Consider the following 25542-nt stretch of genomic DNA (forward strand, 5'->3'; position numbering starts at 1 on the left):
CTCTTGACATTCATACTACATCTTCTTATTCTTATTGTTATTGTCGAAGTGAGATTTGAATTTCAGAACATAATTCTCAGTTCTAAACAGGCATGTCGCTTTGGCACTTTTTTCATGACATATGCATTTATTGTAAGTGGTTCCAAAATTGTTTTATCTCTAAATGATAAGGCAAATAAACAATTCTTGAAAATTCAACAAAAGTTCTGTGAATTATCTCCCTTGATCATTTATTTTTGAAAGTTCATCAATGTATAACTGTAAACTAACTATTTTTTGTGAGCAGAAAATTAATGCAAACATAAACTATTGAATGCTTCTAAACCTTGGACCTTTTCCTTCATAAATACATCATGGAAAGTAGAAATCTCAAAAATAAATCATCAAGAAGTCGCCTAGAAAGGAGTATAAGGTGTCTATGAAAATAAGTTGGTTTACATTACATCAGTCATAAATAAAAATACTTTTACGTACCCAAATCTTGGTCCACCTTGACTTAAATCAAACACCTGTCGAGGGTTTAACCACCAACAAAACTTGTGTAACAGTTTTGCCCCTTGGTTACCCCCACTTTTAGGATTAATGAAAACAAGAAGAGGTTTGAGTAGCGGTGAAGGGATTGGCTTGATAATAAATGGTCTGTGTTCTTCTTTCGCTTTTTTCTTCTTTATAGAAGATCGTCGTTTCTTCCGTAAAGAAGATTTGAAAGACCCCTGAAATGAAACAGCAATGTATAATAATTGGAATATGAAATATAGAAATACAAAAATGAACTTAATGATTACAAAAATTATGATTAATATATAAACTTTTATTGACAAAGATTAACACATTTATCTCTAACTTTTTTTCCGGTAAAGCTTAAAATATATACAGTACATGTATTCAATGTGATTTTTCCAATATTTTCCCCAAAAACTCAAGATAGGCTTCCATCGTTATTCTAGTTAATGCCCTTGGATTAGTATGATATTGCTAAGTCAGGTATATTGTCTGTTAAATAACTCTTTGTTGCTCTTTTACAACATGTATGACCTTGAGACCTCACAAAATGTACTGCATACAAAAAACACTATATTTGTATTTAACTCTTCTTAAGGGACGACATCAAAAGATCGATGTAGGATAAAAAACTTAAATCAAATAGTATGGGGGTGGGGGGGATTAAAATTCTGCAAGTTTTATATATCTAAAATCGATTTTTACATATATCCCTATTGGTAAATCAATTTTTCCCAAATTAAGTTAAGAGGGGGGGGGGGACTATGTGAATCAAGTTTTTTATCCTACATTGAACTTTTGATGTCGTCCCTAACATTCTTCATAATTTACATATATGTATATATAAAAAAAAAAAAAAATTGTCCACCATTGACTTTTCAATAACAATATCTAATGGATACATTACTCTTTTTTTTTCTTTCTAAAACCTTCCTGTTGCATTACAAGGGCAAATTATTAGTATTAAGTAACTTTATGAGATATAATCAACCTAACAAAGCTAATAAACTGGCTGGCAAGAAGATCCTTTTATCCATTGTTCATTAGAAGACTTTTATTATTAAAGTCAGATTTTAATTAAAGCCCTACCATCAAAGGACGTATCATCCATTTGTTGGTTCTTTTAATTCATTGTCCATTATTGAAACTGATAGAAATATTATATTAAAGGAATGGCAAAATCTCATCCTTCTCTGGTTTAACAATGTAGAACTAGAACAAGGTCATATTAAAATGTTATTATTTCACCTGATTACCAAGTACATATAGATCAAATATATACTTTTATTAAACAAAGAAGATTCATTTTGGACTCAAATATGTTAACTATCATGTTTTCTATTATTTTGTTTATATTATTTTCAGGTACATGTTACTTAGTGGGTTAAGTTTATAGTTTAAAATAAGTCTAGTTTTTAATAGCATTTTGCAGTGTATTACTGTCTAGTTTTCAATAGCATTTAGCAGTGTATTGCTGTTTAGTTTTCAATAGCATTTAGCAGTGTATTGCTGTCTAGTTTTCAATAGCATTTCGCAGTGTATTGCTGTCTAGTTTTCAATAGCATTTAGCAGTGTATTGCTGTCTAGTTTTCAATAGCATTTCGCAGTGTATTGCTGTCTAGTTTTCAATAGCATTTAGCAGTGTATTGCTGTCTAGTTTTCAATAGAATTTCACAGTGTATTGCTGTCTAGTTTTCAATAGCATTTCACAGTGTATTGTTGTCTAGTTTTCAATAGCATTTAGCAGTGTATTGCTGTCTAGTTTTCAATAGCATTTCGCAGTGTATTGCTGTCTAGTTTTCAATAGCATTTAGCAGTGTATTGCTGTCTAGTTTTCAATAGCATTTCACAGTGTATTGCTGTCTAGTTTTCAATAGCATTTAGTAGTGTATTGCTGTCTAGTTTTCAATAGCATTTAGAAGTGTATTGTCAACTTCTACACATTTTTCATACAACTGTTTGTCCTTTGGTCTTCTAGTATAACGGTTTCCTTACTCTTATATATATATTTAGTATGAATTCAAATATCCTTTCCATTTGTCTAGACCATGAGTTTATTTCAATAAATTTTGGTATAGATTCTTTTTTCAAATTCTGTCTTTGGTAGTTTTATAATTCAAGATGGTTACCTACACTCTTGTACTTTGAAATCTACTCCAGCTCTCTCTCTCTCCCCCTTTTATAACTCTCTTAATTCTGTTTTCAAACTCATCCTTTCAATCTACTGTTGATACTCACTTTCTTTGGTAGTTTAATAATCTCTGATGGTGGCAAACTAATACTTTGATGTGGCCCCTGACTGCACTGTTTATACTCACTTTCTTTGGTAGTTTAATAATCCCTAATGGTGGCACAATAATACTTTGATGTGGCAACAGATTGCACTGTTTATACTCACTTTATTTGGTAGTTTAATAATCTATGATAGTAGCACAATAATTCTTTGATGTGGCCTCAGACTGCGCTGTTCATACTCACTTTCTTTGGTAGTTTTATAATCCACAATGGTGGCACAATAATTCTTTTCATGTGGCCTCAGACTGCACTGTTCATACTCACTTTCTTTGGTAGTTTTTTAATCTACGATGGTGGCACAATAATACTTTGATGAGGCCCTGACTGCACTGTTTATACTCACTTTCTTTGGTAGTTTTTTAATCCATGATGGTGGCACAATAATACTTTGATGTGGCCCCAGACATCACTTTTTATACTTACTGTCTTTGGTAGTTTTTTAATCCATGATGGTGGCACAATAATACTTTGATGTGGCCCCAGACTGCACTTTTTATACTCACTTTCTTTGGTAGTTTTATAATCCAAGATGGTGGCACAATAATTCTTTGATGTGGCCCCTGACTGCACTTTTTATACTTACTTTCTTTGGTAGTTTTATAATCCACGATGCTGGCACAATAATACTTTGATGTGGCCCCTGACTGCACTTTTTATACTTACTTTCTTTGGTAATTTCATAATCCACGATGGTGGCACAATAATACTTTGATGTGGCCCCTGACTGCACTGTTTATACTCTTTTTCTTTGGTAGTTTTATAATCCATGATGGTGGCACAATAATACTTTGATGTGGCCCCAGACATCACTTTTTATACTTACTGTCTTTGGTAGTTTTTTAATCCATGATGGTGGCACAATAATACTTTGATGTGGCCCCAGACTGCACTTTTTATACTCACTTTCTTTGGTAGTTTTATAATCCAAGATGGTGGCACAATAATTCTTTGATGTGGCCCCAGACTGCACTTTTTATACTTACTTTCTTTGGTAGTTTTATAATCCACGATGCTGGCACAATAATACTTTGATGTGGCCCCTGACTGCACTTTTTATACTTACTTTCTTTGGTAATTTCATAATCCACGATGGTGGCACAATAATACTTTGATGTGGCCCCAGACTGCACTGTTCATACTCACTTTCTTTGGTTGTTTTATAATCCATGATGGAGGCATATTAATACTTTGATGTGGCCCCTGACTGCACTGTTTATACTCACTTTCTTTGGTAGTTTTATAATCCACGATGCTGGCACAATAATACTTTGATATGGCCCCTGACTGCACTTTTTATACTTATTTTCTTTGGTAATTTTATAATCCATGATGCTGGCACAATAATACTTTGATGTGGCCCCAGACTGCACTGTTCATACTCACTTTCTTTGGTAGTTTTATAATCCACAATGGTGGCACAATAATACTTTGATGTGGCCCCAGACTGCACTGTTTATACTCACTTTCTTTGGTAGTTTTATAATCCACGATGGTGGCACAATAATACTTTGATGTGGCCCCAGACTGCACTGTTCATACTCACTTTCTTTGGTAGTTTTATAATCCACGATGGTGGCACAATAATACTTTGATGTGGCCCCAGACTGCACTGTTCATACTCACTTTCTTTGGTAGTTTTATAATCCACAATGGTGGCACAATAATTCTTTGATGTGGCCCCTAACTGCACTGTTTATACTCACTTTCTTTGGTAGTTTAATAATCCACAATGGTAAACATAATAATACTTTGATTGGGCCCAAGACTGCACTGTTTATACTCACTTTCTTTGGTAGTTTTATAATCCACGATGGTGGCACAATAATACTTTGATGTGGCCCCAGACTGCACTGTTCCTCTATCTGTTGCATCATAAAGCATGATGTCTTGTTATGGTAGGCAGCTTTACACCACGAACAACTAATTGCAATGATTTCCTGAAGAAGAAAACAATAACAATAGTTCAAATATTTGCAACCTATTTTTTTTTCTTCGATGATGGATTTATTATTACATATATGTCTAGGTATCTTTGAAACAAAACAAAAATTGTGCTGTGATCTATTTGTTAGTAATACAAACAAAATCACTATTACCAGTATTTAAATTGTGTAGGCCTGACAAGCATTTTATGTCCAAAGGACTCGAAAAGGTCCTTAAATTATTTCCTAAATGCCTGAAGACCTTTTCTTATAGAAACAATGAGATGTGCCATTAGTTTGTTATGTATTCTTTACTCTTAGTATAAATATTTTATGAACTTTAGTGCTTTACATGTTATATATAATACTGTAAATTCAGAAATTATTGGGATGTTTTTATTATTGCAAAAAATGAGACAGAGTTATAATCGCAATAATTTAAACTCGCATTTTGATAATTTTTGTATGACTTACATAAGAATTTTCTCAATATGGCAAAAATAAAATCGCATTTTAGTCTAAAATGACAAAATCACAATAATAAATGTACACACTAATTTCTTAATTTACAGTAGTTGATTTCAACATCCTTGCAAAATACTAAAATAACAACTACTCAGAGTGTAATTGAAATCGAACTATGTATAAGCATATCTTCTATAATATATAAGTGTCTACTATTCATTAATCAGTATAAATTAGAACTGTACTTTTACAATATTTATATAATATCATTATTGAAGGTTACCAATTCTGTCTGATTCCTAATGAGGCATTGAAAAAGTCAAAAAGTCCATTAATGTAATGATTTTAAAAAATCTTCCGTTAAATACAGGATGGGAACACCTACACAGTATATACATTGAGTTGTTGATCTGTCTTGTCAGACGACATTTTTATTAAATAGGTCATAGACAAATTGAATGCTGTGTATATAATCAAGGAGGTTTAAATCAAGCTTTTCCTTCTAACCTCGCGTACTCATTTCCTGGGCTTAGGGCATTTACAGCTTATTTCCTAATGCATGCAGAGCAAGACTTTAGTTAGCTTGTTTGCTTAGTTTGTATATTGTACAATTCCATTGGGATAATGTCCAATCAAATTTAAATATAATATTTACAGGTTAAAATGCCTATATATTATATATATTGTTTGAAGACGTCAATCTAAATGAAAACAAAGCTTGATTTAGCATTTATACAAACAGAGCAAGCAAGCATACCAAAGTTTTACTCTACAAGCATTAGGAAATTAGCTGTAACATGTTTAACCAAATTAACTGGAGGTCCTCTTCTAAACCAAGTATGTTTAAATAAATACGATTTAATCTAGGCAAACTTGTGCTTTCTGTATTTAATTGGATATGTGCATGACTTAATTGATATGCATGTTTTGTTTGTTGCGCTTTTGCCTTTATTTTAATGAAAATTTCGGATTACATTTGTAACAGTTCTTAAAATCCTTTTTTCCCCTTGTTGATTTGAAGAAATCTGCTGGTCCTCACTATTATTTCTATTACAAAATACCAAAATGGTGGTGGTCCTTTGGAAATTTTGGTGATCAAATCATTCGGACCACCAGTTTTCAAGAACTCTGGTTTAACACTATTTTTTTACACAAAAATAATGGCCTTATAATATTTTATAAATTCTATCATGGTATCCTTCTGTATATTAAATTTTTTTAAGCCTATATTTCGAAAAAAATGATACAGATTTTGTTGTTTGAAATCTACATCAAATGAGGCTATTAACAAAAGTACCATACTGTGAAATTTTCTGTTTGTCATTAATGGTTTTTTTTTTTTTCAAAATGGAACGAACATACAAAAACAAGATGTCATATTATAATCCAATATAACAACATGTAAAAACAACTGAATCAGATTCTAAGAAGACTGGACAACACTAATTGTAAACCTACGTATGATTTAGTCAAATTCTTGTTTTAACATTTCTCTTAATCTATTTCGTATTTAGCTTCCTTCCACAATAAGTAATCACTACGAGTAAAAAGACATTTAAAAACCAGAAAAGCGATGAATATAGTCTTATAATTAATCAAATCAAATTCCCGTCAATCATATATCATTTGATTCTTATTTTCAATCTGGTCATTATTTTCTTGTCAAAATTTATACAATGCTTTCAGAAACAAAATAATTCAATAAAAGATTCTTATTCTAAATTTTGAAAACATACACCAAAGTCAACCTTGCAGCCTCCTTCACAGACAGGGAAAAGATATATGTAAATCAAAACTGATCTGTCATTATAAAACGAGGGGCGAAAGATACCAGAAGGGACATTATAAAAGAGGGACGAAAGATACTAGAAGGGACATTATAAAAGAGGGACGAAAGATACTAGAAGGGACATTATAAAAGAGGGACGAAAGATACTAGAAGGGACATTATAAAAGAGGGACGAAAGATACCAGAAGGGACATTATAAAAGAGGGGCGAAAGATACTAGAAGGGACATTATAAAAGAGGGGCGAAAGATACTAGAAGGGACATTATAAAAGAGGGGCGAAAGATACCAGAAGGGGCATTATAAAAGAGGGGCGAAAGATACTAGAAGGGACATTATAAAAGAGGGGCGAAAGATACTAGAAGGGACATTATAAAAGAGGGGCGAAAGATACTAGAAGGGACATTATAAAAGAGGGGCGAAAGATACCAGAAGGGGCATTATAAAAGAGGGGCGAAAGATACTAGAAGGGACATTATAAAAGAGGGGCGAAAGATACTAGAAGGGACATTATAAAAGAGGGGCGAAAGATACCAGAAGGGACATTATAAAAGAGGGGCGAAAGATACCAGAAGGGACATTATAAAAGAGGGGCGAAAGATACTAGAAGGGGCATTATAAAAGAGGGGAGAAAGATACCAGAAGGGACATTATAAAAGAGGGGCGAAAGATACCAGAAGGGGCATTATAAAAGAGGGGCGAAAGATACCAGAAGGGGCATTATAAACTGAGCCATTATATATAGGAATAGGTTCAAATCTCTATTCCAAGCAACATTTTCACAGAAGTTCAATTTCTACAGCAAATGTTTACCTTAAGGTGGAACCTAACACCTCGACTAATATTAAATTGGCTTATTTAATTTTCATAAAGTTTTGACAAAATGTTTGCTTTGAACCTTTGACAAAAATATGAAAATTTTAAAAAATTTAAATGAACCACTTTATCAGAAGAAAAATTAAGTTGGTTATACATGTAATGTATAGCAGTTTGACAAACCCTTATTTTGATCATTGAGAAGCTTAATATTTCCTTAACAAAACAACGTGATTAAAACATTTAGCTGATTTTTACAGAGTTATCTCCCTGTAGTGTTAGGTTCCACCTTAATCTTGTTAAATTTTGGCTTAGTCCTAAATAGATCTTTACATCACTAAATTTCTTGATAATATGAGGGATACTAACCTTACTTTGGAAGGCAAATCTTTGCTGGAATGACTGAAATAGAAATATAAAAATACTTTTTTTATCAAAAAACAAACGCTAACAGAATTTTCACCTTTTGTATCTTTCCAATCGGTTAATTGTGTTTGTTGCAAAAATCAAGCAAGAATCCAGGGATTGGCTAAGATGTCCCCTAGCCATGGTGAAATATTTTGTTGTAAATGCTTTTTTTTCTGATTTTATAGACTGTACTATTTTTGAAAATAAACAGAATAAGGAAGTAATGCAGCCTTGCCTCTCTAATCCATTTTATTTGTTATATATCTGCAATAAAGGTTACAAGTTATCCATATATAGATACAGTATATATTATATATGACAGCTAGCAGCACATTTTCTGTGCATTTTAAGATCCTATATGTATGAAAACTATACTTTCAGTTCTGCCAACTCTTAATGAAGCAAATGTGTGAGATTTGGCCAAAATTGAAAAGATCAAAGAGAAAAACAATAGATCAAAGGAAAATGGAAAAAATGGCAGCCCTGTTAACTTTGGATTTCAGAATAAGAATACATGTATATGGTAAAGTTCTTAGCTAATAGAATTGAAATTCATTCTTGTTGTCTTCTAAATTTATACTTTTTTTTTATCTGGTTTAGAACTGTATTTAAAGTTTGCATTTGTTTTATACAAAGCAGAATATTAAATGGCATACAAAATCATAAATTTGATCATTCATTTGTAAACATGTTTAACTTTGTCACATTCTTTAAGTGCTTTATATTTTAACTTTGATATTTTTTTCTTTGCTATCTATAATGATATATTGCTTTAAGCATAAATCAGTCTTTTATTATTTCACATTTTTTCATGTCTAATTCATTTATAGCTTATATAATGTGGTGTGGGTTTTGCTCATTACTGAAGGCCATATAGTTGTTTTAATTCTTGTCCTTTGATCTCTGGTAGATATTTTTTTCATTGGCAAACATACCACATCAAAATGTCTATATTTTTACATCAGGTCTAGGACCCGGGAACACAATGAATTTTTTTATACAAAACCTTGCTAATTATTATGGTTTTCCCAACTTCCTTTGTTAATCAACCATACATCTTTTTTATTATTCAAATGTGGTGGCTGAGATGGCGGGTGCCACATGTGGAGCAGGATCTGCTTAACCTTCTGGAGCACCTGAGATCACCCATTTTTGGTGGGGTTTGTGTTACTTATTCTTTAGTTTTCTATGTTGTGTCATGTGAACTATTGTTTGTCTGTTTGTCTTTTTCATTTTTAGCCATGGCTATGTCAGTTTACTTTCGATTTATGAGTTTGACTGTCCCTCTGGTATCTTTCACCCCTTGGCTTAGTAGTCCAACTATTGTATAACAAGCCTGTCAACACTAAGGTTGTGAAATTAAATCCCACACATGACAGGTGCACTTGAACTCCAATTTTAATTAACTATAGCATTGTCAATTTTGCTACCAATTTAGTTTGTGATTCTCTCCAGGCACTCTGGTTTCGACCATCAATACAAACTGAGAAAATTAGTGCTGAAAGTGGCGTTACACACCAATCAATCAATCAATATTCAAATTAATGACATAAAGGATGTACTTAGGTGATCTAAGGTAAAATTAAATAAATCAAGAATTATAAATTGATACTTTAAGCTGGAAGAGTATTAGGTTAAGATCAAAATAAGCTAAAAATATTGATAGATCATGGAGCTCCTATTCAAGATATTTGATTTATAAAATATGGCGGGAAAAGGCTGACTCAGACTTTTACCTTATATTTGCATTGGTATTATTTGGGTCTCAAATCAGAAGAAAGAAAATCAAGAATCTGCTTAAATTTTGTCAAATGACCTTTTATGAGCTATTAAGTCTTATGTTAAAAGATAAATAGGTGTTATGTGGCAAAATATTTTACCTTATATTGTATGGAAAAAACTGAGGAGTCTGAACATTTAACACAAATTCCAAAACCTCACCTAAGTACATCCTTAAGTTACATATTATTCTTACTTTTCCACACTGTTTACATTTTCCTTCTTGTCTTCTTCTATGGACCCAATGGTGTCGCATAAAAGTTTGCTGAAATTAAAATTACATCGTTAGTTTTATATAAAATGAAACTTTTTAAAATATGCCTGTGATATTTTCATTTAAAAAAAAATTTGAAGGAAAAGAAAAGATTGAGGCAATTGCCCCAATGATATCACATGAACATAAAGTCTTACACCACACATTTGTAAGGAGATGAAGTGTAAACATATTCATTTTACCACTCCCCCTTCCTTTTTCATCTAGTCCAAAACCTGACAATTCTTTATACATAATTTACAAGTAGTGTAAGGGAGGTAAATCCAAACATAGACAACATTGTATTTTAAACGTATTTGGATTACCTCCCTTGCACTGCTTTTTAATTATCTTAGTTGTCAATTAACCAAAAAAAAACTATTTTGACCCTAATTCCTTTAGAACCATAACCCCCCAAAGTCAATCCTAACCATGATCCTTTGTGGTATGGAAACTTGTGGTATAATTTCAGAGAGATTCATACACTTTAACACAAGTTATTGTCTGGAAACTACAAAAATGCTTATTTGGGCCCTTTTTTGGCCCCTAATTCGTTAACTGTTGGGACCATAACCATAACCTTCCTTTAGTGGTATTAAACCTTCTGGTAAAATTTTAAAGAGATCCATTCACCTAAACTAAAGTTATTGTCTGGAAAATAAATGTGTCTTTGGATGACGACACAGACGATGATGCAGACGACGACATGATAGCATTAAAATTTTTAGCGATCGTATAAGTCTGTTCTCAGCAAATGATTGGTCGAAAAAGCAGTTGTGACGTTAGATTTTTGTTGATTTCTTCTGAATTTCCTATTGTGTTGTCCCCCCAAAAGGCAACCTAATGACTGATGACGTCACATAAAAAGGTTTTGAAAAGTTGATAAAAATCACTAGAGAAACAGATTCCACCACTATATAACTTGTGAATTACCATATTTCTCAACTCTCAACAGTTAAATTTTAATCAATTAAAAAGCTCGATAAGCCTCATGCTTTAAATATTAATATTAAACTCGAGTGGAGAAATATCATAACACACTTGTTGCAGTGATGGAATCTATATATCTCTATTTAAAAATTTTCAATATTTAAATGTCACTCTTATTTTGTTCTCACTGGTACTCTAAAAGAATTTATTTGATCAAATATATACATCTATTATGCAGTGACATTTCAAAAAGGTCTAAAGGTTTGACAATTTTATGAAATATTAATAACCAGATACCAATATAAGTCATTAAATAACTCAATTATACAGATCTGCTTCATATCAACATGACAACACTATTAATGCTTTTGAAATAAAGTGTCAAATTTCCACCCAAATTACTAGAAGATATTTTTTTTACTTGATTGTAAGAATCAGCAACTATCATAATCAGTATTTATCTAAATGTCAACACATACTATAGTTAATTAGATAGGACATTCTGTCTGTTCCATTGAGGATCATGTGACGGTACTTCTTTTTATAATATATGTATATATGTATATATCATATTATATTATATTTCATATATTTGAGTAATTATGATTTTCTAAGATATCAGGAGTGACTATAAAAGGACAAAATTATTTACAAGATTTTTACAAGACTAAAAAACGTAGATTTAAAATACGTATACAAGTCTGAAATGTCTTTGCAACATTAAAAATTCATCCAAATGCATATATACATGATATTAAATACAATATGCAACAAGAATGTGTCCTAAGTACATGGATGCCCCATTCACACTATCATTTTCCATGTTCAATGGACTGTAAAATGGGATAAAATTTCTTTTTATTTCCAAATTAGAAAGATTATATATCATAGGGAACATGTTTACTAAGTTTTAAGTTGATTGGACTTCAACTTCATCAAAAACTACCTTGACCAAAAACTTGAACATGAAGTGGAACAGACGAATGAACTGACGGATGAACAGACGCACAGACCAGAAAACATAATGCCCATAAATGCGGCATAAAAACGTAGATTACGTAACAAGTCCTAAATGTCTTTGAAACATTAAAAATTCTTCCAAATGCATATCTATGATAAAATACAATATATGCAAAAAACATTGAATAGGTACTGGTAAGTAAATTCATTTGAAATCGAGACAACTTGTCAATTCTTTTTTAAATTTTGGTATGAAGATTTCAAATCTAAATGTTCTGTGCTTTCTCTGCTTTTCTTTTATCTGGGAAATTAAACTAGATTTTGTTAATTGGTGTTATCAAGATATTTAAATTTTTGCAAACTGAACTGCCTACTGAGTTGACCTACAATATTATTCCTTGAAAACCAAATCAACTAATCAGGGGAAAGGTTTTATTTCTTGCAGTAACCATTTCAACTGACTTCACTTTGCCAGAGGTACTGCTTCCAATCACATTGAGAATGCTGTGAAGTGTAAATATGGTTTGGAAAATGTTTGCTCATTGTAAAAAGCTTTACTATGACATAAAGTTGCTTTCATTCCCTCCGTGTGGATTGTTTAAATAGTTGCTCATTGCAAATCATACCATATCTCCTTATCTTATACTGATATATTTCATATATATATCAATGCAATTTCCAACTTTTGTACATATACTGTAAATTCAGAAATTATTGCGATTTTGTCATTTGAGACTAAAATACGATTAAAATTTTTGTAATTTTGAGAAAAATCCTGTTTCATTCTATTAAAAAAAAAATCAAAATGCGAGTTTTAATTATTGCGATTCTAACTCATTAGCATTTTTCGCAATAATAAAAACATGGCAATAATTTCTTAATTTACAGTAATTATAAGTTGGGCATAGAAATATAGTGACCTGAAGCTGTTTACAGCCTTTAGTTTTTGGTGCATATACGTGCCTCATTAGCAATTATACCACATTTCTATTAACAGTGAAGTCAGATCTATATATGGACATCAACCAACATTTTTCTGTAGGTAGCTACAATAGCAATGGTATACAGAGATATAAACAAGTCAGCGTCTATCATTTGTGTTTGAACAGTCACGACTGTCACGACTGTCACTCTAAGAGCAAAACAATCATAGCTCTAATAACACTTCAGTTTGTTATTAATTTAGCTTGACGATGGCCTTCAGACGAATTTATCTTTCCCAAAAACGAAATTTCATGACGTTCAAATTATTGAGAGGACAATTTAGTTATGAGTACCCTGAAGAAAAGTACTTCGTTGAACACGTCTTACTGATTAATGACAGCTGGTGTCACCATCAATGGATAATCAAATCAACACTATATCATTAATGATTGGCAACAGGCAATATTTTTTCACAACTTTCGCTACTTTTATTGTTAATTGCATACGAGGACTATTTGATTTGATCGATAGTTTTTTTCACAACTTTCCCTACTTTTATCTTAATTGCATATGAGGACTATTTGATTTGATCAATAGTTGTAGTTCATTCAAAGTGCCAAAACTGAGAGTTAATTAGGTGAACATTGATATATTTCAAAAGACTTTAAATTATTTTCCAACTAATACATTTTCACATACATTAACAGAGTCTTAGAGCGAATAAATATGCAATTTGAGTGCATGCATATCATTTATTTCTCCTGTAAAAATCAAAATATGGTTAAATAATGAAATTTTCACACGAGTGGGATTTTTGCTAAATTCATTTTCTTAATGTTATACATTCATTTATGTTTTTATAGCATTTGAGGAGCCATAACTTCTGAAACTAGAGGCTCTAAAGAGCCTGTGTCGCTCACCTTAGTCTATGTGAATATTAAACAAAGGAAGCAGATGGATTCATGACAAAATTGTGTTTTGGTGATGGTGATGTGTTTGTACATCTTACTTTACTGATCATTCTTGCTGCTTACAATTATCTCTATCTATAATGAACTTGCATTGGCTCAGTAGTTTCAGTGGAAAATGTTAGTAAAAATTTACAAATTTTATGAAAATTGTTAAAAATTGACTATAAAGGACAATAACTCCTTAGGGGGTCAATTGATTATTTTGATCATGTTGACTTAGTTTTAGGTCTTACTTTGTTGTCATTATTGCTGTTTACAGTTTCTCTCTATCATAAAAATATTCAAGACAATAACAAAAACAGCAAAATTTCCTTAAAATTACCAATTCAGGGGCAGCAAGCCAACAACAGGTTGTCAGATTCATCTGAAAATGTCAGGGCAGATAGATATTGAGATGATAAACAAGTTTACTTCCTGTCAGATTTGCTCTAAATGCTTTGGTTTTTGAGTTATAAGCCAAAAACTGCATTTTACCCCTATGTTCTATTTTTAGCTATGGCGGCCATCTTGGTTGGTTGGACGGGTCACTGGACACATTTTTTAAACAAGATACCCAAATAATGATTGTGGCCAAGTTTGGTTTAATTTGGCCCAGTAGTTTCAGAGGAGAAGACTTTTGTAAAAGTTAACAGACGAAGACGACGGACGCAAAGTGATGAGCTAAAAAAGGGAAATTATTAAAATCAGACTTGTCATTGTTATAGCAACTACGGGGGCTTCAACTATTGAACAGAATACGTGTAAAATAGGACTAAAATAGAATTTGGCTTCCATTTTGTTACTGGTTGAACAGTTTTCATGTTATCGCACATATTGAACTACATAATGCATCAAAACTGAAATAATTCAGTCCCTCCCTGTATGATAGATCTCTCTTTAACAGGCAAGGGCATGAATTCCTAATATGCTAAAAACTCTTCATGAATTCTGGATTTTGATTGGGGCCATGTAGAAAAGATGACCAATCAGCAATGAGCTCAATTTTTTTTTGAGATACGAAAATATTTGGCTTATTCTGAATGACAATTTTACGTTGTCTATGAATTCAGGTGTTAATGAATTAGTAATCGTAGATCAGCAGAAAAAATCAACTGAATTATTTGGGTTAAAAGAGCCATTTTTTTTTTAAATCAAGAACAGAAACTCCTTAATCCCAAAGATCAAATACAACCTCCTTTTTGCCATGAAATTTTCAAATTTGAAAAGGAATGCTTGATTTATGGTTCTCAAAGAAAAACCAATCTACGAAAAATCTATGGTATATAACATTTAAGTTCCTGTGTTTTCTACCTATAAACTATGACTAAAATTTTTAAAAGAATTATACAATTCCATGACACAAGAATATTGATAATTCAAAATTGAATTAGACATCCAACAATAATAGACAAAAGATTTACTATATGTCTCCGATATCACAATGGAAAATAAATACCAAACGTGGGTGATAATTATCCTCACTCACTGTTACACAACAGCTTACTTGTCTTTGTTATTTTCTCAAGTTTTTGTCAACTAAGACTATTAGTGGACATTTATTTTCCCAAGCCAATTAGCGACCTAGCCAGGCGATGATCTTTATTAGTAAATCATTGTCCCTTGATACATAAGACAGTAAATTGTAGTTACTCAACAGACACACTAAATAATTTAGCACCAAAAGTCAGTCAACCTGTCGAAATGCTCTTAAATTCCTTTTATCTAACAGTATAACAATAGCTTGAATGTATCAAGTTTATTCTACACTGCACAGCTATGAAATTTTGATGAAAATTTAATGTACAAATTGAATAATTCTAGACAAAGCAAAATTGCATAATCAGGTATATTATGAATTGATATGATTTTAGATCGCGGGTTTTAAAAATACTTGATATTCAGTTTATATATTTATATAATGAAGACTGCCACTGGTATCCAATATGGCAGATGGTCTTAAAAGCTTGACATGTTGTATTATAACTTGTATAGTCCCTTGTCTATTGACTGTTTCAGAATCTAAGGGACTATGGGTAAATCACATTGTTCCTTCACCAAAATGAAAATAATGTCATATCATTGGTTGAATTTCCATTGTTTAAAGGACCTAATTTTTTAACCAATCACAACGTTTTGGTGTTTACTTTTGAAAATATTACCCAGAACGCATAAGAATTTAGAAAGGGCGAATTGTGGAGGACTATATATTGTCCACTTAATGTATTTTGGTTAATTTTGTCATTAAATTGCTGTTTCAATATACCCTACATCTCCTACCATCCAAAAATTACAGTTAAACTTCCATGACCACCATGCTTATAGGTATGAAAAAACTAAATACACCAAAAATTGCGCAAAAGTATCCCCTGTCAAAATGCAACCATGGTTGACCATGGTTACCATCGCTGATCATTGATTCAGATTACCATGGTCAAACCATGGTTTGATGTGCTTTAAACCATGGTCAACTGTGGTTGTCAACTTTTGTGACCATGGTTAATAATGAATGGATGATTGAAGTTTCTGTCTTGCTTCCATCCATTTACACACAAAACAATTCATGATACCAGGTCTTTTTCAAAATAATATAAATTAAACATTGCAGCTTAGTGTTCGGAAATTTCCCATTATTCACTAAGATTACTCTCTAAATCTTTCTATAACTCAGAGAAAGTGAAGTAGAAAAAATAGCCTTCTGTTCTATCGAAATGTCCGAGGTAAATGACCATCGATCTAAATTCGCTTCTGGAAAATGACCAATTCATTATTTTTATGGAATCTTTCTAACTTTACAATTAATTTCAATTAATCCAACATTTTGCTCAAATGGTCAACTTAATATTCTCTGACTGTCCCTAATATAAAAGCCATCAACAGGTTTATCTACTATCTCAGACTTTTCAAATGAAAGCTAGATATATGGTTTTGTTGTTTTGAATTTCCAATCTAAAGTTCTCATAAATCAACCAGCGCTTACTTGTTTGATGACATTTTTATATCCCTTGTTTTCAGATTTATGTGAATAATCTGATGGTCTGAATTTTCATCATAATTATTTATGACATTAGCATCATAATTTTTAATTCTACTGTACATATACAAATTATTGTGTACATTTATTTATGCGATTTGTGAAGAATGGACAAAAATGCAAGATAATTTTTGTGAAATTTGTGAAGAATGGACAAAAATGCAAGATTAATTTGTGCGATTTGTGAAGAATTGACAAAATGCAAAATTTTTTTTTTTTGTGATTTGTCAAGGATAGACAAAATGCAAGATTATTTTTTTGTGATTTGTCAAGGATGGACAAAATGCAAGATTATTTTTTGGGATTTGGAAAGAATGGCCAAAATTTAAGATTAATTCTTGTGATTTTCCTAACATCTGATGATCTGCATTTAGATCTGAATCAGACAAATAGTATAGAATGTGATTTCTTATTCTTTTAATATTCACACAGTCACATTTTTTGCATAAGAAAACTTGCAATAATTGCTGAATTTACAGAAGATTGGGTTATATACCTATATTTGTTTTCAAAAACAAATTGTACATGTAAAAGTATGAGCCTTTAAAAATTGATGTTTTAATAAAACTGTGACCACATCTCCACATAAAACTCAGATGTTGTGTCTTCATTTTCCCTAAGAATAATCATAATTACACATACATTAACCCATTCACCACAGTTAACACCAAAGACTTTTCTAATGAAGAAAATACAATGTTTCCAAACCACCATACAATAAAACCCAATTATGTTAGAGGGAAAAAAATGATGTAAAGGTTAGATACTACTACGTTAGAAAAACGCTTTTATATAATACCAGTTTCCTAGAAATATGAACATAATAAGTTAAATGGACGTTGGGAAACAATATGTTGTCCAAGTCTGATTGCTCACAGTAAGTGACTAATGGATCAACAAGTCAAAACTACTGCTTTGAAATTAAGTTCGGAGACTGCAGTCCCCTTTGTTCTCCTTTTTCTATTTTTCTTTTTTTCCTTCATTCAAAAAAGACGTTGACATACAATTATGTAAATAAAACAACAAAGCATAAACTGATTTAGCTCAATCAAATAGTTAGTTTCCTATTAGGGACCACCAAGGAGAGCTGGAATTGCAAAGTATTTTACTTCCGAGGGATTGTTGGGGTTTATCATCTGTTTACGTAACATGGGCTGTCATTTTCTGTCTGTCTATTCCTCTGGACTATTAACTGTTGACAAAAAGAACCAACATTGCTCAAAAGTGGACACCAAAAAAATATCTGAATAATATATTCACACAAATTCCTCATTTTTTTTAGTAAAAATAAAAGCATGACAAAATTCTTGATTGGTTTTTTCCTGTTTTTTGCTTGACATTTTAGAAATTATGTACACCTCAAAATTAATTGTGCTGAAAGATAAAGAACCCCCAAAATACTATTTAAACTTGATGCCTTTGGTAATTATTTTTAACAAATTCCAGAACATTGACTGCAAAAATGAGTTAAAAAGCCTGGCACAAAAAAAATTGTTAGTTTGTTACACTCGCTCTTGGGCTATAATCTTATTAACGTTCCGTACAAATTACAGCTCTATCTTTAAATGTCTGCAATAATGACTTTCAATTATTTCCATTTCTGCTTTACTGAATATATCTAAATTTGAATTGACACAAATGTAATGTTGACTCTTAATTTGACTAGAAAAGCTGTGGCCTTTATATGTAAAGGCAAATTAGATCTAATGGAGTAAAACTACTTTTAAGCAAAATAAAACTATATTAATTGAACAAAATCTACGGACAGACAAAAGTGGAGGTTAAATTTCTTATGACCTTTCTGACACACCAAGTAAGGTAAAACCCAAATATAAAAGTTCTTAGAATACACACAAAGATTAGACAGCTAATTAGGATATTAAAGCACAAGTTAGATAGAACACACGTTAGACCAGTTCCCGCATAAATTGACTCTTACCGTATTACTACATTCTGTTAAACTATTTTCCTGAAAAGATGGTAGAAATTTTATTTACTTTAATTAGAAAGCCAGTTATCTTAGCTAGCTTTACTTCTAATTAGTTTTTTCCTTATGAATGAACAATATAATCATTGTTTTTGTTTTGCACATTGTTGAAGGTTGAATGTTACTCTGTAATTGTTCAAATCTTTTATTTTTTAACTTTGTGTTTTTGTCAACCAGGGCTATACCATAGTGGACATTTATTTTTCCAATACAATGACCTGGCTAAACCAGACAACCATCTTGATTCTCAAATCATTGTCCCTTAATGCATAAAGCAGTAAATTGTAGTTACTGACAACAGATAAACTAAATGATTTAACACCAAAAGTCAGTCAACCGTTTAAAATGCTCTTAAATTCCTTTTATCCAAAACTAATAATAGTTAGGATGTATCAAGTCAAACTATTCATATAAAAAGATCTTGAGAATTTTATTTACTTTGATTGAATGACCAGTTATCTAAGCATAGCTTTATTTCTCATTATATAGGTTTTTTCTTTCCGTGAATAAAACAGTCATTGTACTGCTCATCGTTGAAGGTCGAAGTACCCTGTCTTTGTTTATATCTTCTATTTCTTTTTAACCTATAGTTTATAGTTGTACCATTGGTAATCATATCACATCTTCTTCTTGTTTAAATATCTGTTGACCAAATAGTTGACTGTACAATTTCTATCAAAGATTGAACAAGAAAAGACAATTAAGATTATTTTGCTCAGATCAAAATCTTTCCTTTGGATTAGAGGGTACCTAAAACTTTCGTTCAGATCAGAAGGTACCAAAAACATTCCTTCAGATCAAAAGGTACCAAGAACATTCCTGCAGATCCAAAGGTACCAAAAAAATTCCTTCAGATCAGAGGGTATTATAAACATTCCTTCAAATCAGAAGGTACCAAAAACATTCCTTCAGATCAGAAGGTACCAAAAACATTCCTTCAAATCAGAAGGTACCAAAAAACATTCCTACAGATCAGAGGGTACCAAAAACATTCCTTCAAATCAGAAGGTAACAAAAACATTCCTTCAGATCAGAAGGCACCAAAAAACATTCCTTCAGATCAGAGGGTACCAAAAACATTCCTTTCAAATCAGAGGGCACCAAAAACATTCCTTCAGATATTAATCCTTCTTATCAGAAGGTAACAAAAACATTCCTTCAGATCAGAATGTACTAAAAAAAATCCTTCAGAAGATACCAAAAAACATTCCTTCAGATCAGAAAGTTCCAAAAACATTCCTTCAGATCAGATGGTAACAAAAAAATTCCTTCAGATCAGAAGGTACAAAAAACATTCCTTCAGATCAGAAGGTACCAAAAACATTCCTTCAGATCAGAAGGTACCAAAAACATTCCTTCAGATCAGAAAGTTCCAAAAACATTCCTTCAGAAGATACCAAAAACATTCCTTCAGATCAGAAGATACCAAAAACATTCCTTAAGATCAGAAGGTATCAAAAACATTCCTTCAGATCAGAGGGTAACACAAACATTCCTTCAGATCAGAAGGTACCAAAAACATTCCTTCAGATCAGAAAGTTCCAAAAACATTCCTTCAGATCAGAAAGTTCCAAAAACATTCCTTAAGATCAGAAGGTACCAATAACATTCTTTCAGATCAGAAGGTACCAAGAACATTCCTGCAGATCCAGAGGTACCAAAAAAATTCCTTCAGATCAGAGGGTATTAAAAACATTCCTTCAGATCAGAAGGTACCAAAAACATTCCTTCAGATCAGAAGGTACCAAAAACATTCCTTCAGATCAGAAGGTACCAAAAACATTCCTTCAAATCAGAAGGTACCAAAAACATTCCTTCAGATCAGAAGGTACCAAAAACATTCCTTCAAATCAGAAGGTACCAAAAAACATTCCTACAGATCAGAGGGTACCAAAAACATTCCTTCAAATCAGAAGGTAACTCAGAAGGCACCAAAAAACATTCCTTCAGATCAGAGGGTACCAAAAACATTCCTTTCAAATCAGAGGGCACCAAAAACATTCCTTCAGATATTAATCCTTCTTATCAGAAGGTAACAAAAACATTCCTTCAGATCAAAAGGTACTAAAAAAAATCCTTCAGAAGATACCAAAAAACATTCCTTCAGATCAGAAAGTTCCAAAAACATTCCTTCAGATCAGATGGTAACAAAAACATTCCTTCAGATCAGAAGGTACAAAAAACATTCCTTCAGATCAGAAGGTACCAAAAACATTCCTTCAGATCAGAAGGTACCAAAAACATTCCTTCAGGTCAGAAAGTTCCAAAAACATTCCTTCAGAAGATACCAAAAACATTCCTTCAGATCAGAAGATACCAAAAACATTCCTTAAGATCAGAAGGTATCAAAAACATTCCTTCAGATCAGAGGGTAACAAAAACATTCCTTCAGATCAGAAGGTACCAAAAACATTCCTTCAGATCAGAAAGTTCCAAAAACATTCCTTCAGATCAGAAAGTTCCAAAAACATTTCTTAAGATCAGAAGGTACCAATAACATTCTTTCAGATCAGAAAGTACTATAAACATTCCTTAATTCCTTCAGATTAGAGGGCACCAAAAACATTCCGTCAGATCAGAAGGTACCAAAAACATTCTTTCAGATCAGAAGGTACTAAAAAGATTCCTTAAGATCAGAAGGTAACAATAACATTCCTTCAGATCAGAGGGCACCTATAACATTCCTTCAGGTCAGAAGGTACCAAAAAGATTCCTTCAGATCAGATGGTACCAAAAACTCCTTCAGATCAGAAGGTACCAAAAACATTCCTTCAGATCAGAAGGTACCAAAAACATTCCTTCAGCTCAGAAGGTACCAAAAACATTCCTTCAGATCAGAAAGTTCCAAAAACATTCCTTCAGAAGATACCAAAAACATTCCTTCAGATCAGAAGATACCAAAAACATTCCTTAAGATTAGAAGGTACCAAAAACATTCCTTCAGATCAGAGGGTAACAAAAACATTCCTTCAAATCAGAAGGTACCAAAAACATTCCTTAAGATCAGAAGGTACTAAAAACATTCCTTCAGATCAGAAGGTACCAAAAACATTCCTTCATCTCAGAAGGTACCAAAAACATTCCTTCAGGTCAGAAGGTACCAAAAACATTCCTTCAGATTAGAAGGTACCAAAAACATTCATTCAGATCAGAAGGTACCAAAATTCCTTCAGATCAGAGGGTACCAAAAACATTCCTTCAGATCAGAGGGTACCAAAAACATTCCTTCAGATCAGAAGGTACCAAAAACATTCCTTCAGATCAGAAGGTACCAAAAACATTCCTTCAGATCAGAAGGTACCAAAAACATTCCTTCAGATCAGAGGGCACCTATAACATTCCTTCAGATCAGATGATATCAAAAACATTCCTTCAGATCAGAGGGCACCTATAACATTCCTTCAGATCAGAGGGTATCAAAAACATTCCTTCAGATCAGAAGGTACTAAAAACATTCCTTCAGATCAGAAGGTACCAAAAACATTCCTTCAGATCAGAAGGTACCAAAAACATTCCTTAAGATCAGAAGGTACCAAAAACATTCCTTCAGATCAGAAGGTACCAAAAACATTCCTACAGATCAGAGGGCACCTATAACATTCCTTCAGATCAGAGCAGAGGGCACCTATAACATTCCTTCAGATCAGATAATATCAAAAACATTCCTTCAGAAGGTACCAAAAACATTCCTTCAGATCAGACGGCATCTATAACATTCCTTCAGATCAGAGGGTATCAAAAACATTCCTTTCAGATCAGAAGGTACTAAAAACATTCCTTCAGATCAGAAGTTACCAAAAACATTCCTTCAGATCAGAAGTTACCAAAAACATTCCTTCAGATCAGAGGGCACCTATAACATTCCTTCAGATCAGATGATATCAAAAACATTCCTTCAGAAGGTACCAAAAACATTCCTTCAGATCAGAGAGCACCTATAACATTCCTTCAGATCAGAGGGTATCAAAAACATTCCTTCAGAAGGTACCAAAAACATTCCTTCAGATCAGAGGGCACCCATAACATTCCTTTAGATCAGAGGGTATCAAAAACATTCCTTCAGATCAGAAGGTACCAAAACCATTCCTTCAGATCAGAGGGCACCAAAAACATTCCTTCAGATCAGAGGTTATCAAAAACATTCCTTCAGATCAGAAGGTACTAAAAACATTCCTTCAGATCAGAGGTTACCAAAAACATTCCTTCAGATCAGAAGTTACCAAAACCATTCCTTCAGATCAGAGGGCACCTATAACATTCCTTCAGATCAGATGATATCAAAAACATTCCTTCAGAAGGTACCAAAAACATTCCTTCAGATCAGAGAGCACCTATAACATTCCTTCAGATCAGAGGGTATCAAAAACATTCCTTCAGAAGGTACCAAAAACATTCCTTCAGATCAGAGGGCACCTATAACATTCCTTCAGATCAGATGATATCAAAAACATTCCTTCAGAAGGTACCAAAAACATTCCTTCAGATCAGAGGGCACCCATAACATTCCTTCAGATCAGAGGGTATCAAAAACATTCCTTTAGATCAGAAGGTACCAAAACCATTCCTTCAGATCAGAGGGCACCAAAAACATTCTCTCAAATCAGAGAGTACCAAAATCTTTCCATCAAATCAGAGGGTAAGAAAAACTTTCCATATCAGGTAAATAATAATTCAGAAATAAGAAGGATTTTTCTGAAAAATTCATTCATTGTTTTTTCTTTGTTCCCATTTAGATTTGTTTAATTCATTGAGGAAATTTTTAATTTTCATGGATATTTAATTTCGTGGTTTTGCCATTTCAAAGTCTGCATAAATCTTTATATAATATTTGTAATTTGTTGGACATTAAAATTTTTGTTCCAAGGTAACCTTGAAATCTAGGAAAATTAGTATCCAAGGAATAATACTGAATCCACAACACTAGATCTTTGTCTGTGTTTCCATTTATAGCCCTTGCAATACAACAGATTCAGAGGCGGATCCAGCCATTTCAAAAAGGTGGGGGGGGGGGGGGGGGGGGGGTCCCAACCCAGAGTAAAGGGCATGTTCCAACTATATGCTCTCATTCAAATGCATTGATCGTCCCAAAAAAAAGGGGTTCTAACCCCTGGAAACCCCCCTCTCTGGATCCGTCACTGTGATTTAGTTCTCATGTAAAGCACATTGAAATATTGGTTACTTATTGCATTAGCATTCCTGAGAATCTGTAATATGATTTGTTTTATTTTGTTAGTCTTTCGTGTTTTGTAATAATATGGCTTGCAATAAAATCTTTAAAATGGTCAAAACCTGGACACTTAAAGTTAGCCCCAGCTATTTCAAACTTCAGATTGCAGACAGATAACAGATGAAAGCGAGTGAGATTTTGACCAGAAAGCAAGTTTATCCATTAAAATAATCCAAGCTGGCATATATGGTCACTAAAATGTGTAAATCACAGATTACAGTCCTACATAATGTTTATAATAGCTGTATAGAATAATCTGATGATAACTAAAAGCTTAGTATAAAAAGAGGGCAGTAGGAGGGGGTGTTATCCTGAAATTCAAGCAAATTAAACCCTGAATCTTATTAATTCCTGAGTTCTGTGTAAATGGAAATTCCAAATACCCTGCACAAATATTAAAAGGCCCAATCCCGATGTACCAAAAGAGGTTTGTCTACCTCTTGTGTATAACTGCTAGGTGATTTATTATAACAGGTGCAATCAACTGCAATTACTGAATATTTATAAATAAAATATGCTAAGAATAATGTTAGTTGCCCTGAAATGTCACACAGAGGTGACAACACAGCCTTAAACATCAGTCATTTACCAAGGAAAAACACATTTTTCTATCATTTCTAATTTACAAGCTCCTCTTTTATCACCCTATCCCTATATGATGCACAGAATATTTAATGTAACTGTGTTAATCAAAACTCTGAAATAAGTTTTCATTGTTAATCTTCATTTAAAAATCCAACTTCTGAATAAATTTTCAATCATTTTTTTATCCCACAATTTTTCATTATTCATTTCTACAAGAATTCACTATACAAAAGATTGATAATCTACAAGCCTTTAGAAATCTAACTTCTGAATAAATTTTAACTATTTTTTTGTTTCAGAATTTTTCATTCTCCATTCCTACAAGAATTCACTACACAGATATTGATGATCTGCAAGCCTATACAACAAAGATGACTATTTAAGCTTGCAGCACATGCAATCAATTGTTGTACCACAGACACAGGATGTATTATAGTGACTTTAGACAAAGATTTGATAGATTCTGTCAATGATACAACCATTTCTTTCTATCATTACAGATTGATTGATTCAAATTTTGCATTCATTCAATACAAATAAATGGCCTTTGGGTCTTTTCAAGCTAGTTTTTCTTTTTTCTCACCTTATTTTCATTTCATTTTAATTAGAATCGCTTTATTGTAAACAATGATTTATCACTATATGAAAGTTTATAAAAATTACAATCTTCATAACATAGCTGGCTTCATACAATATCTTATTATACCAAATCATGAAATTCA

The 25542-nt window shown here is 32.3% G+C and overlaps 1 protein-coding gene across 50 annotated transcripts in view; it reads right to left on the reverse strand.

Annotated features, from left to right (window-relative positions):
• Window positions 1-25542, reverse strand: part of LOC139491293 (diacylglycerol kinase zeta-like) — a 203098-nt gene that overhangs the window by 38854 nt on the left and 138702 nt on the right. For 27 of the 50 annotated variants that reach the window (XM_071278896.1, XM_071278884.1, XM_071278890.1 and 24 more), the window contains 5 exons: window positions 18961-18990; window positions 10170-10238; window positions 8156-8188; window positions 4581-4733; window positions 475-713 (listed from right to left, as the gene is read on the reverse strand). In XM_071278896.1, coding sequence (XP_071134997.1) covers window positions 475-713; window positions 4581-4733; window positions 8156-8188; window positions 10170-10238; window positions 18961-18990 — 524 coding nt within the window. The remainder of the gene's footprint in view (window positions 1-474; window positions 714-4580; window positions 4734-8155; window positions 8189-10169; window positions 10239-18960; window positions 18991-25542) is intronic. The other 23 variants (XM_071278899.1, XM_071278893.1, XM_071278886.1 and 20 more) reach the window with 1 other exon arrangement.

This window comes from Mytilus edulis, chromosome 10 (assembly GCF_963676685.1).
Source record: "Mytilus edulis chromosome 10, xbMytEdul2.2, whole genome shotgun sequence".
NCBI classification, from domain to species: domain Eukaryota; kingdom Metazoa; phylum Mollusca; class Bivalvia; order Mytilida; family Mytilidae; genus Mytilus; species Mytilus edulis.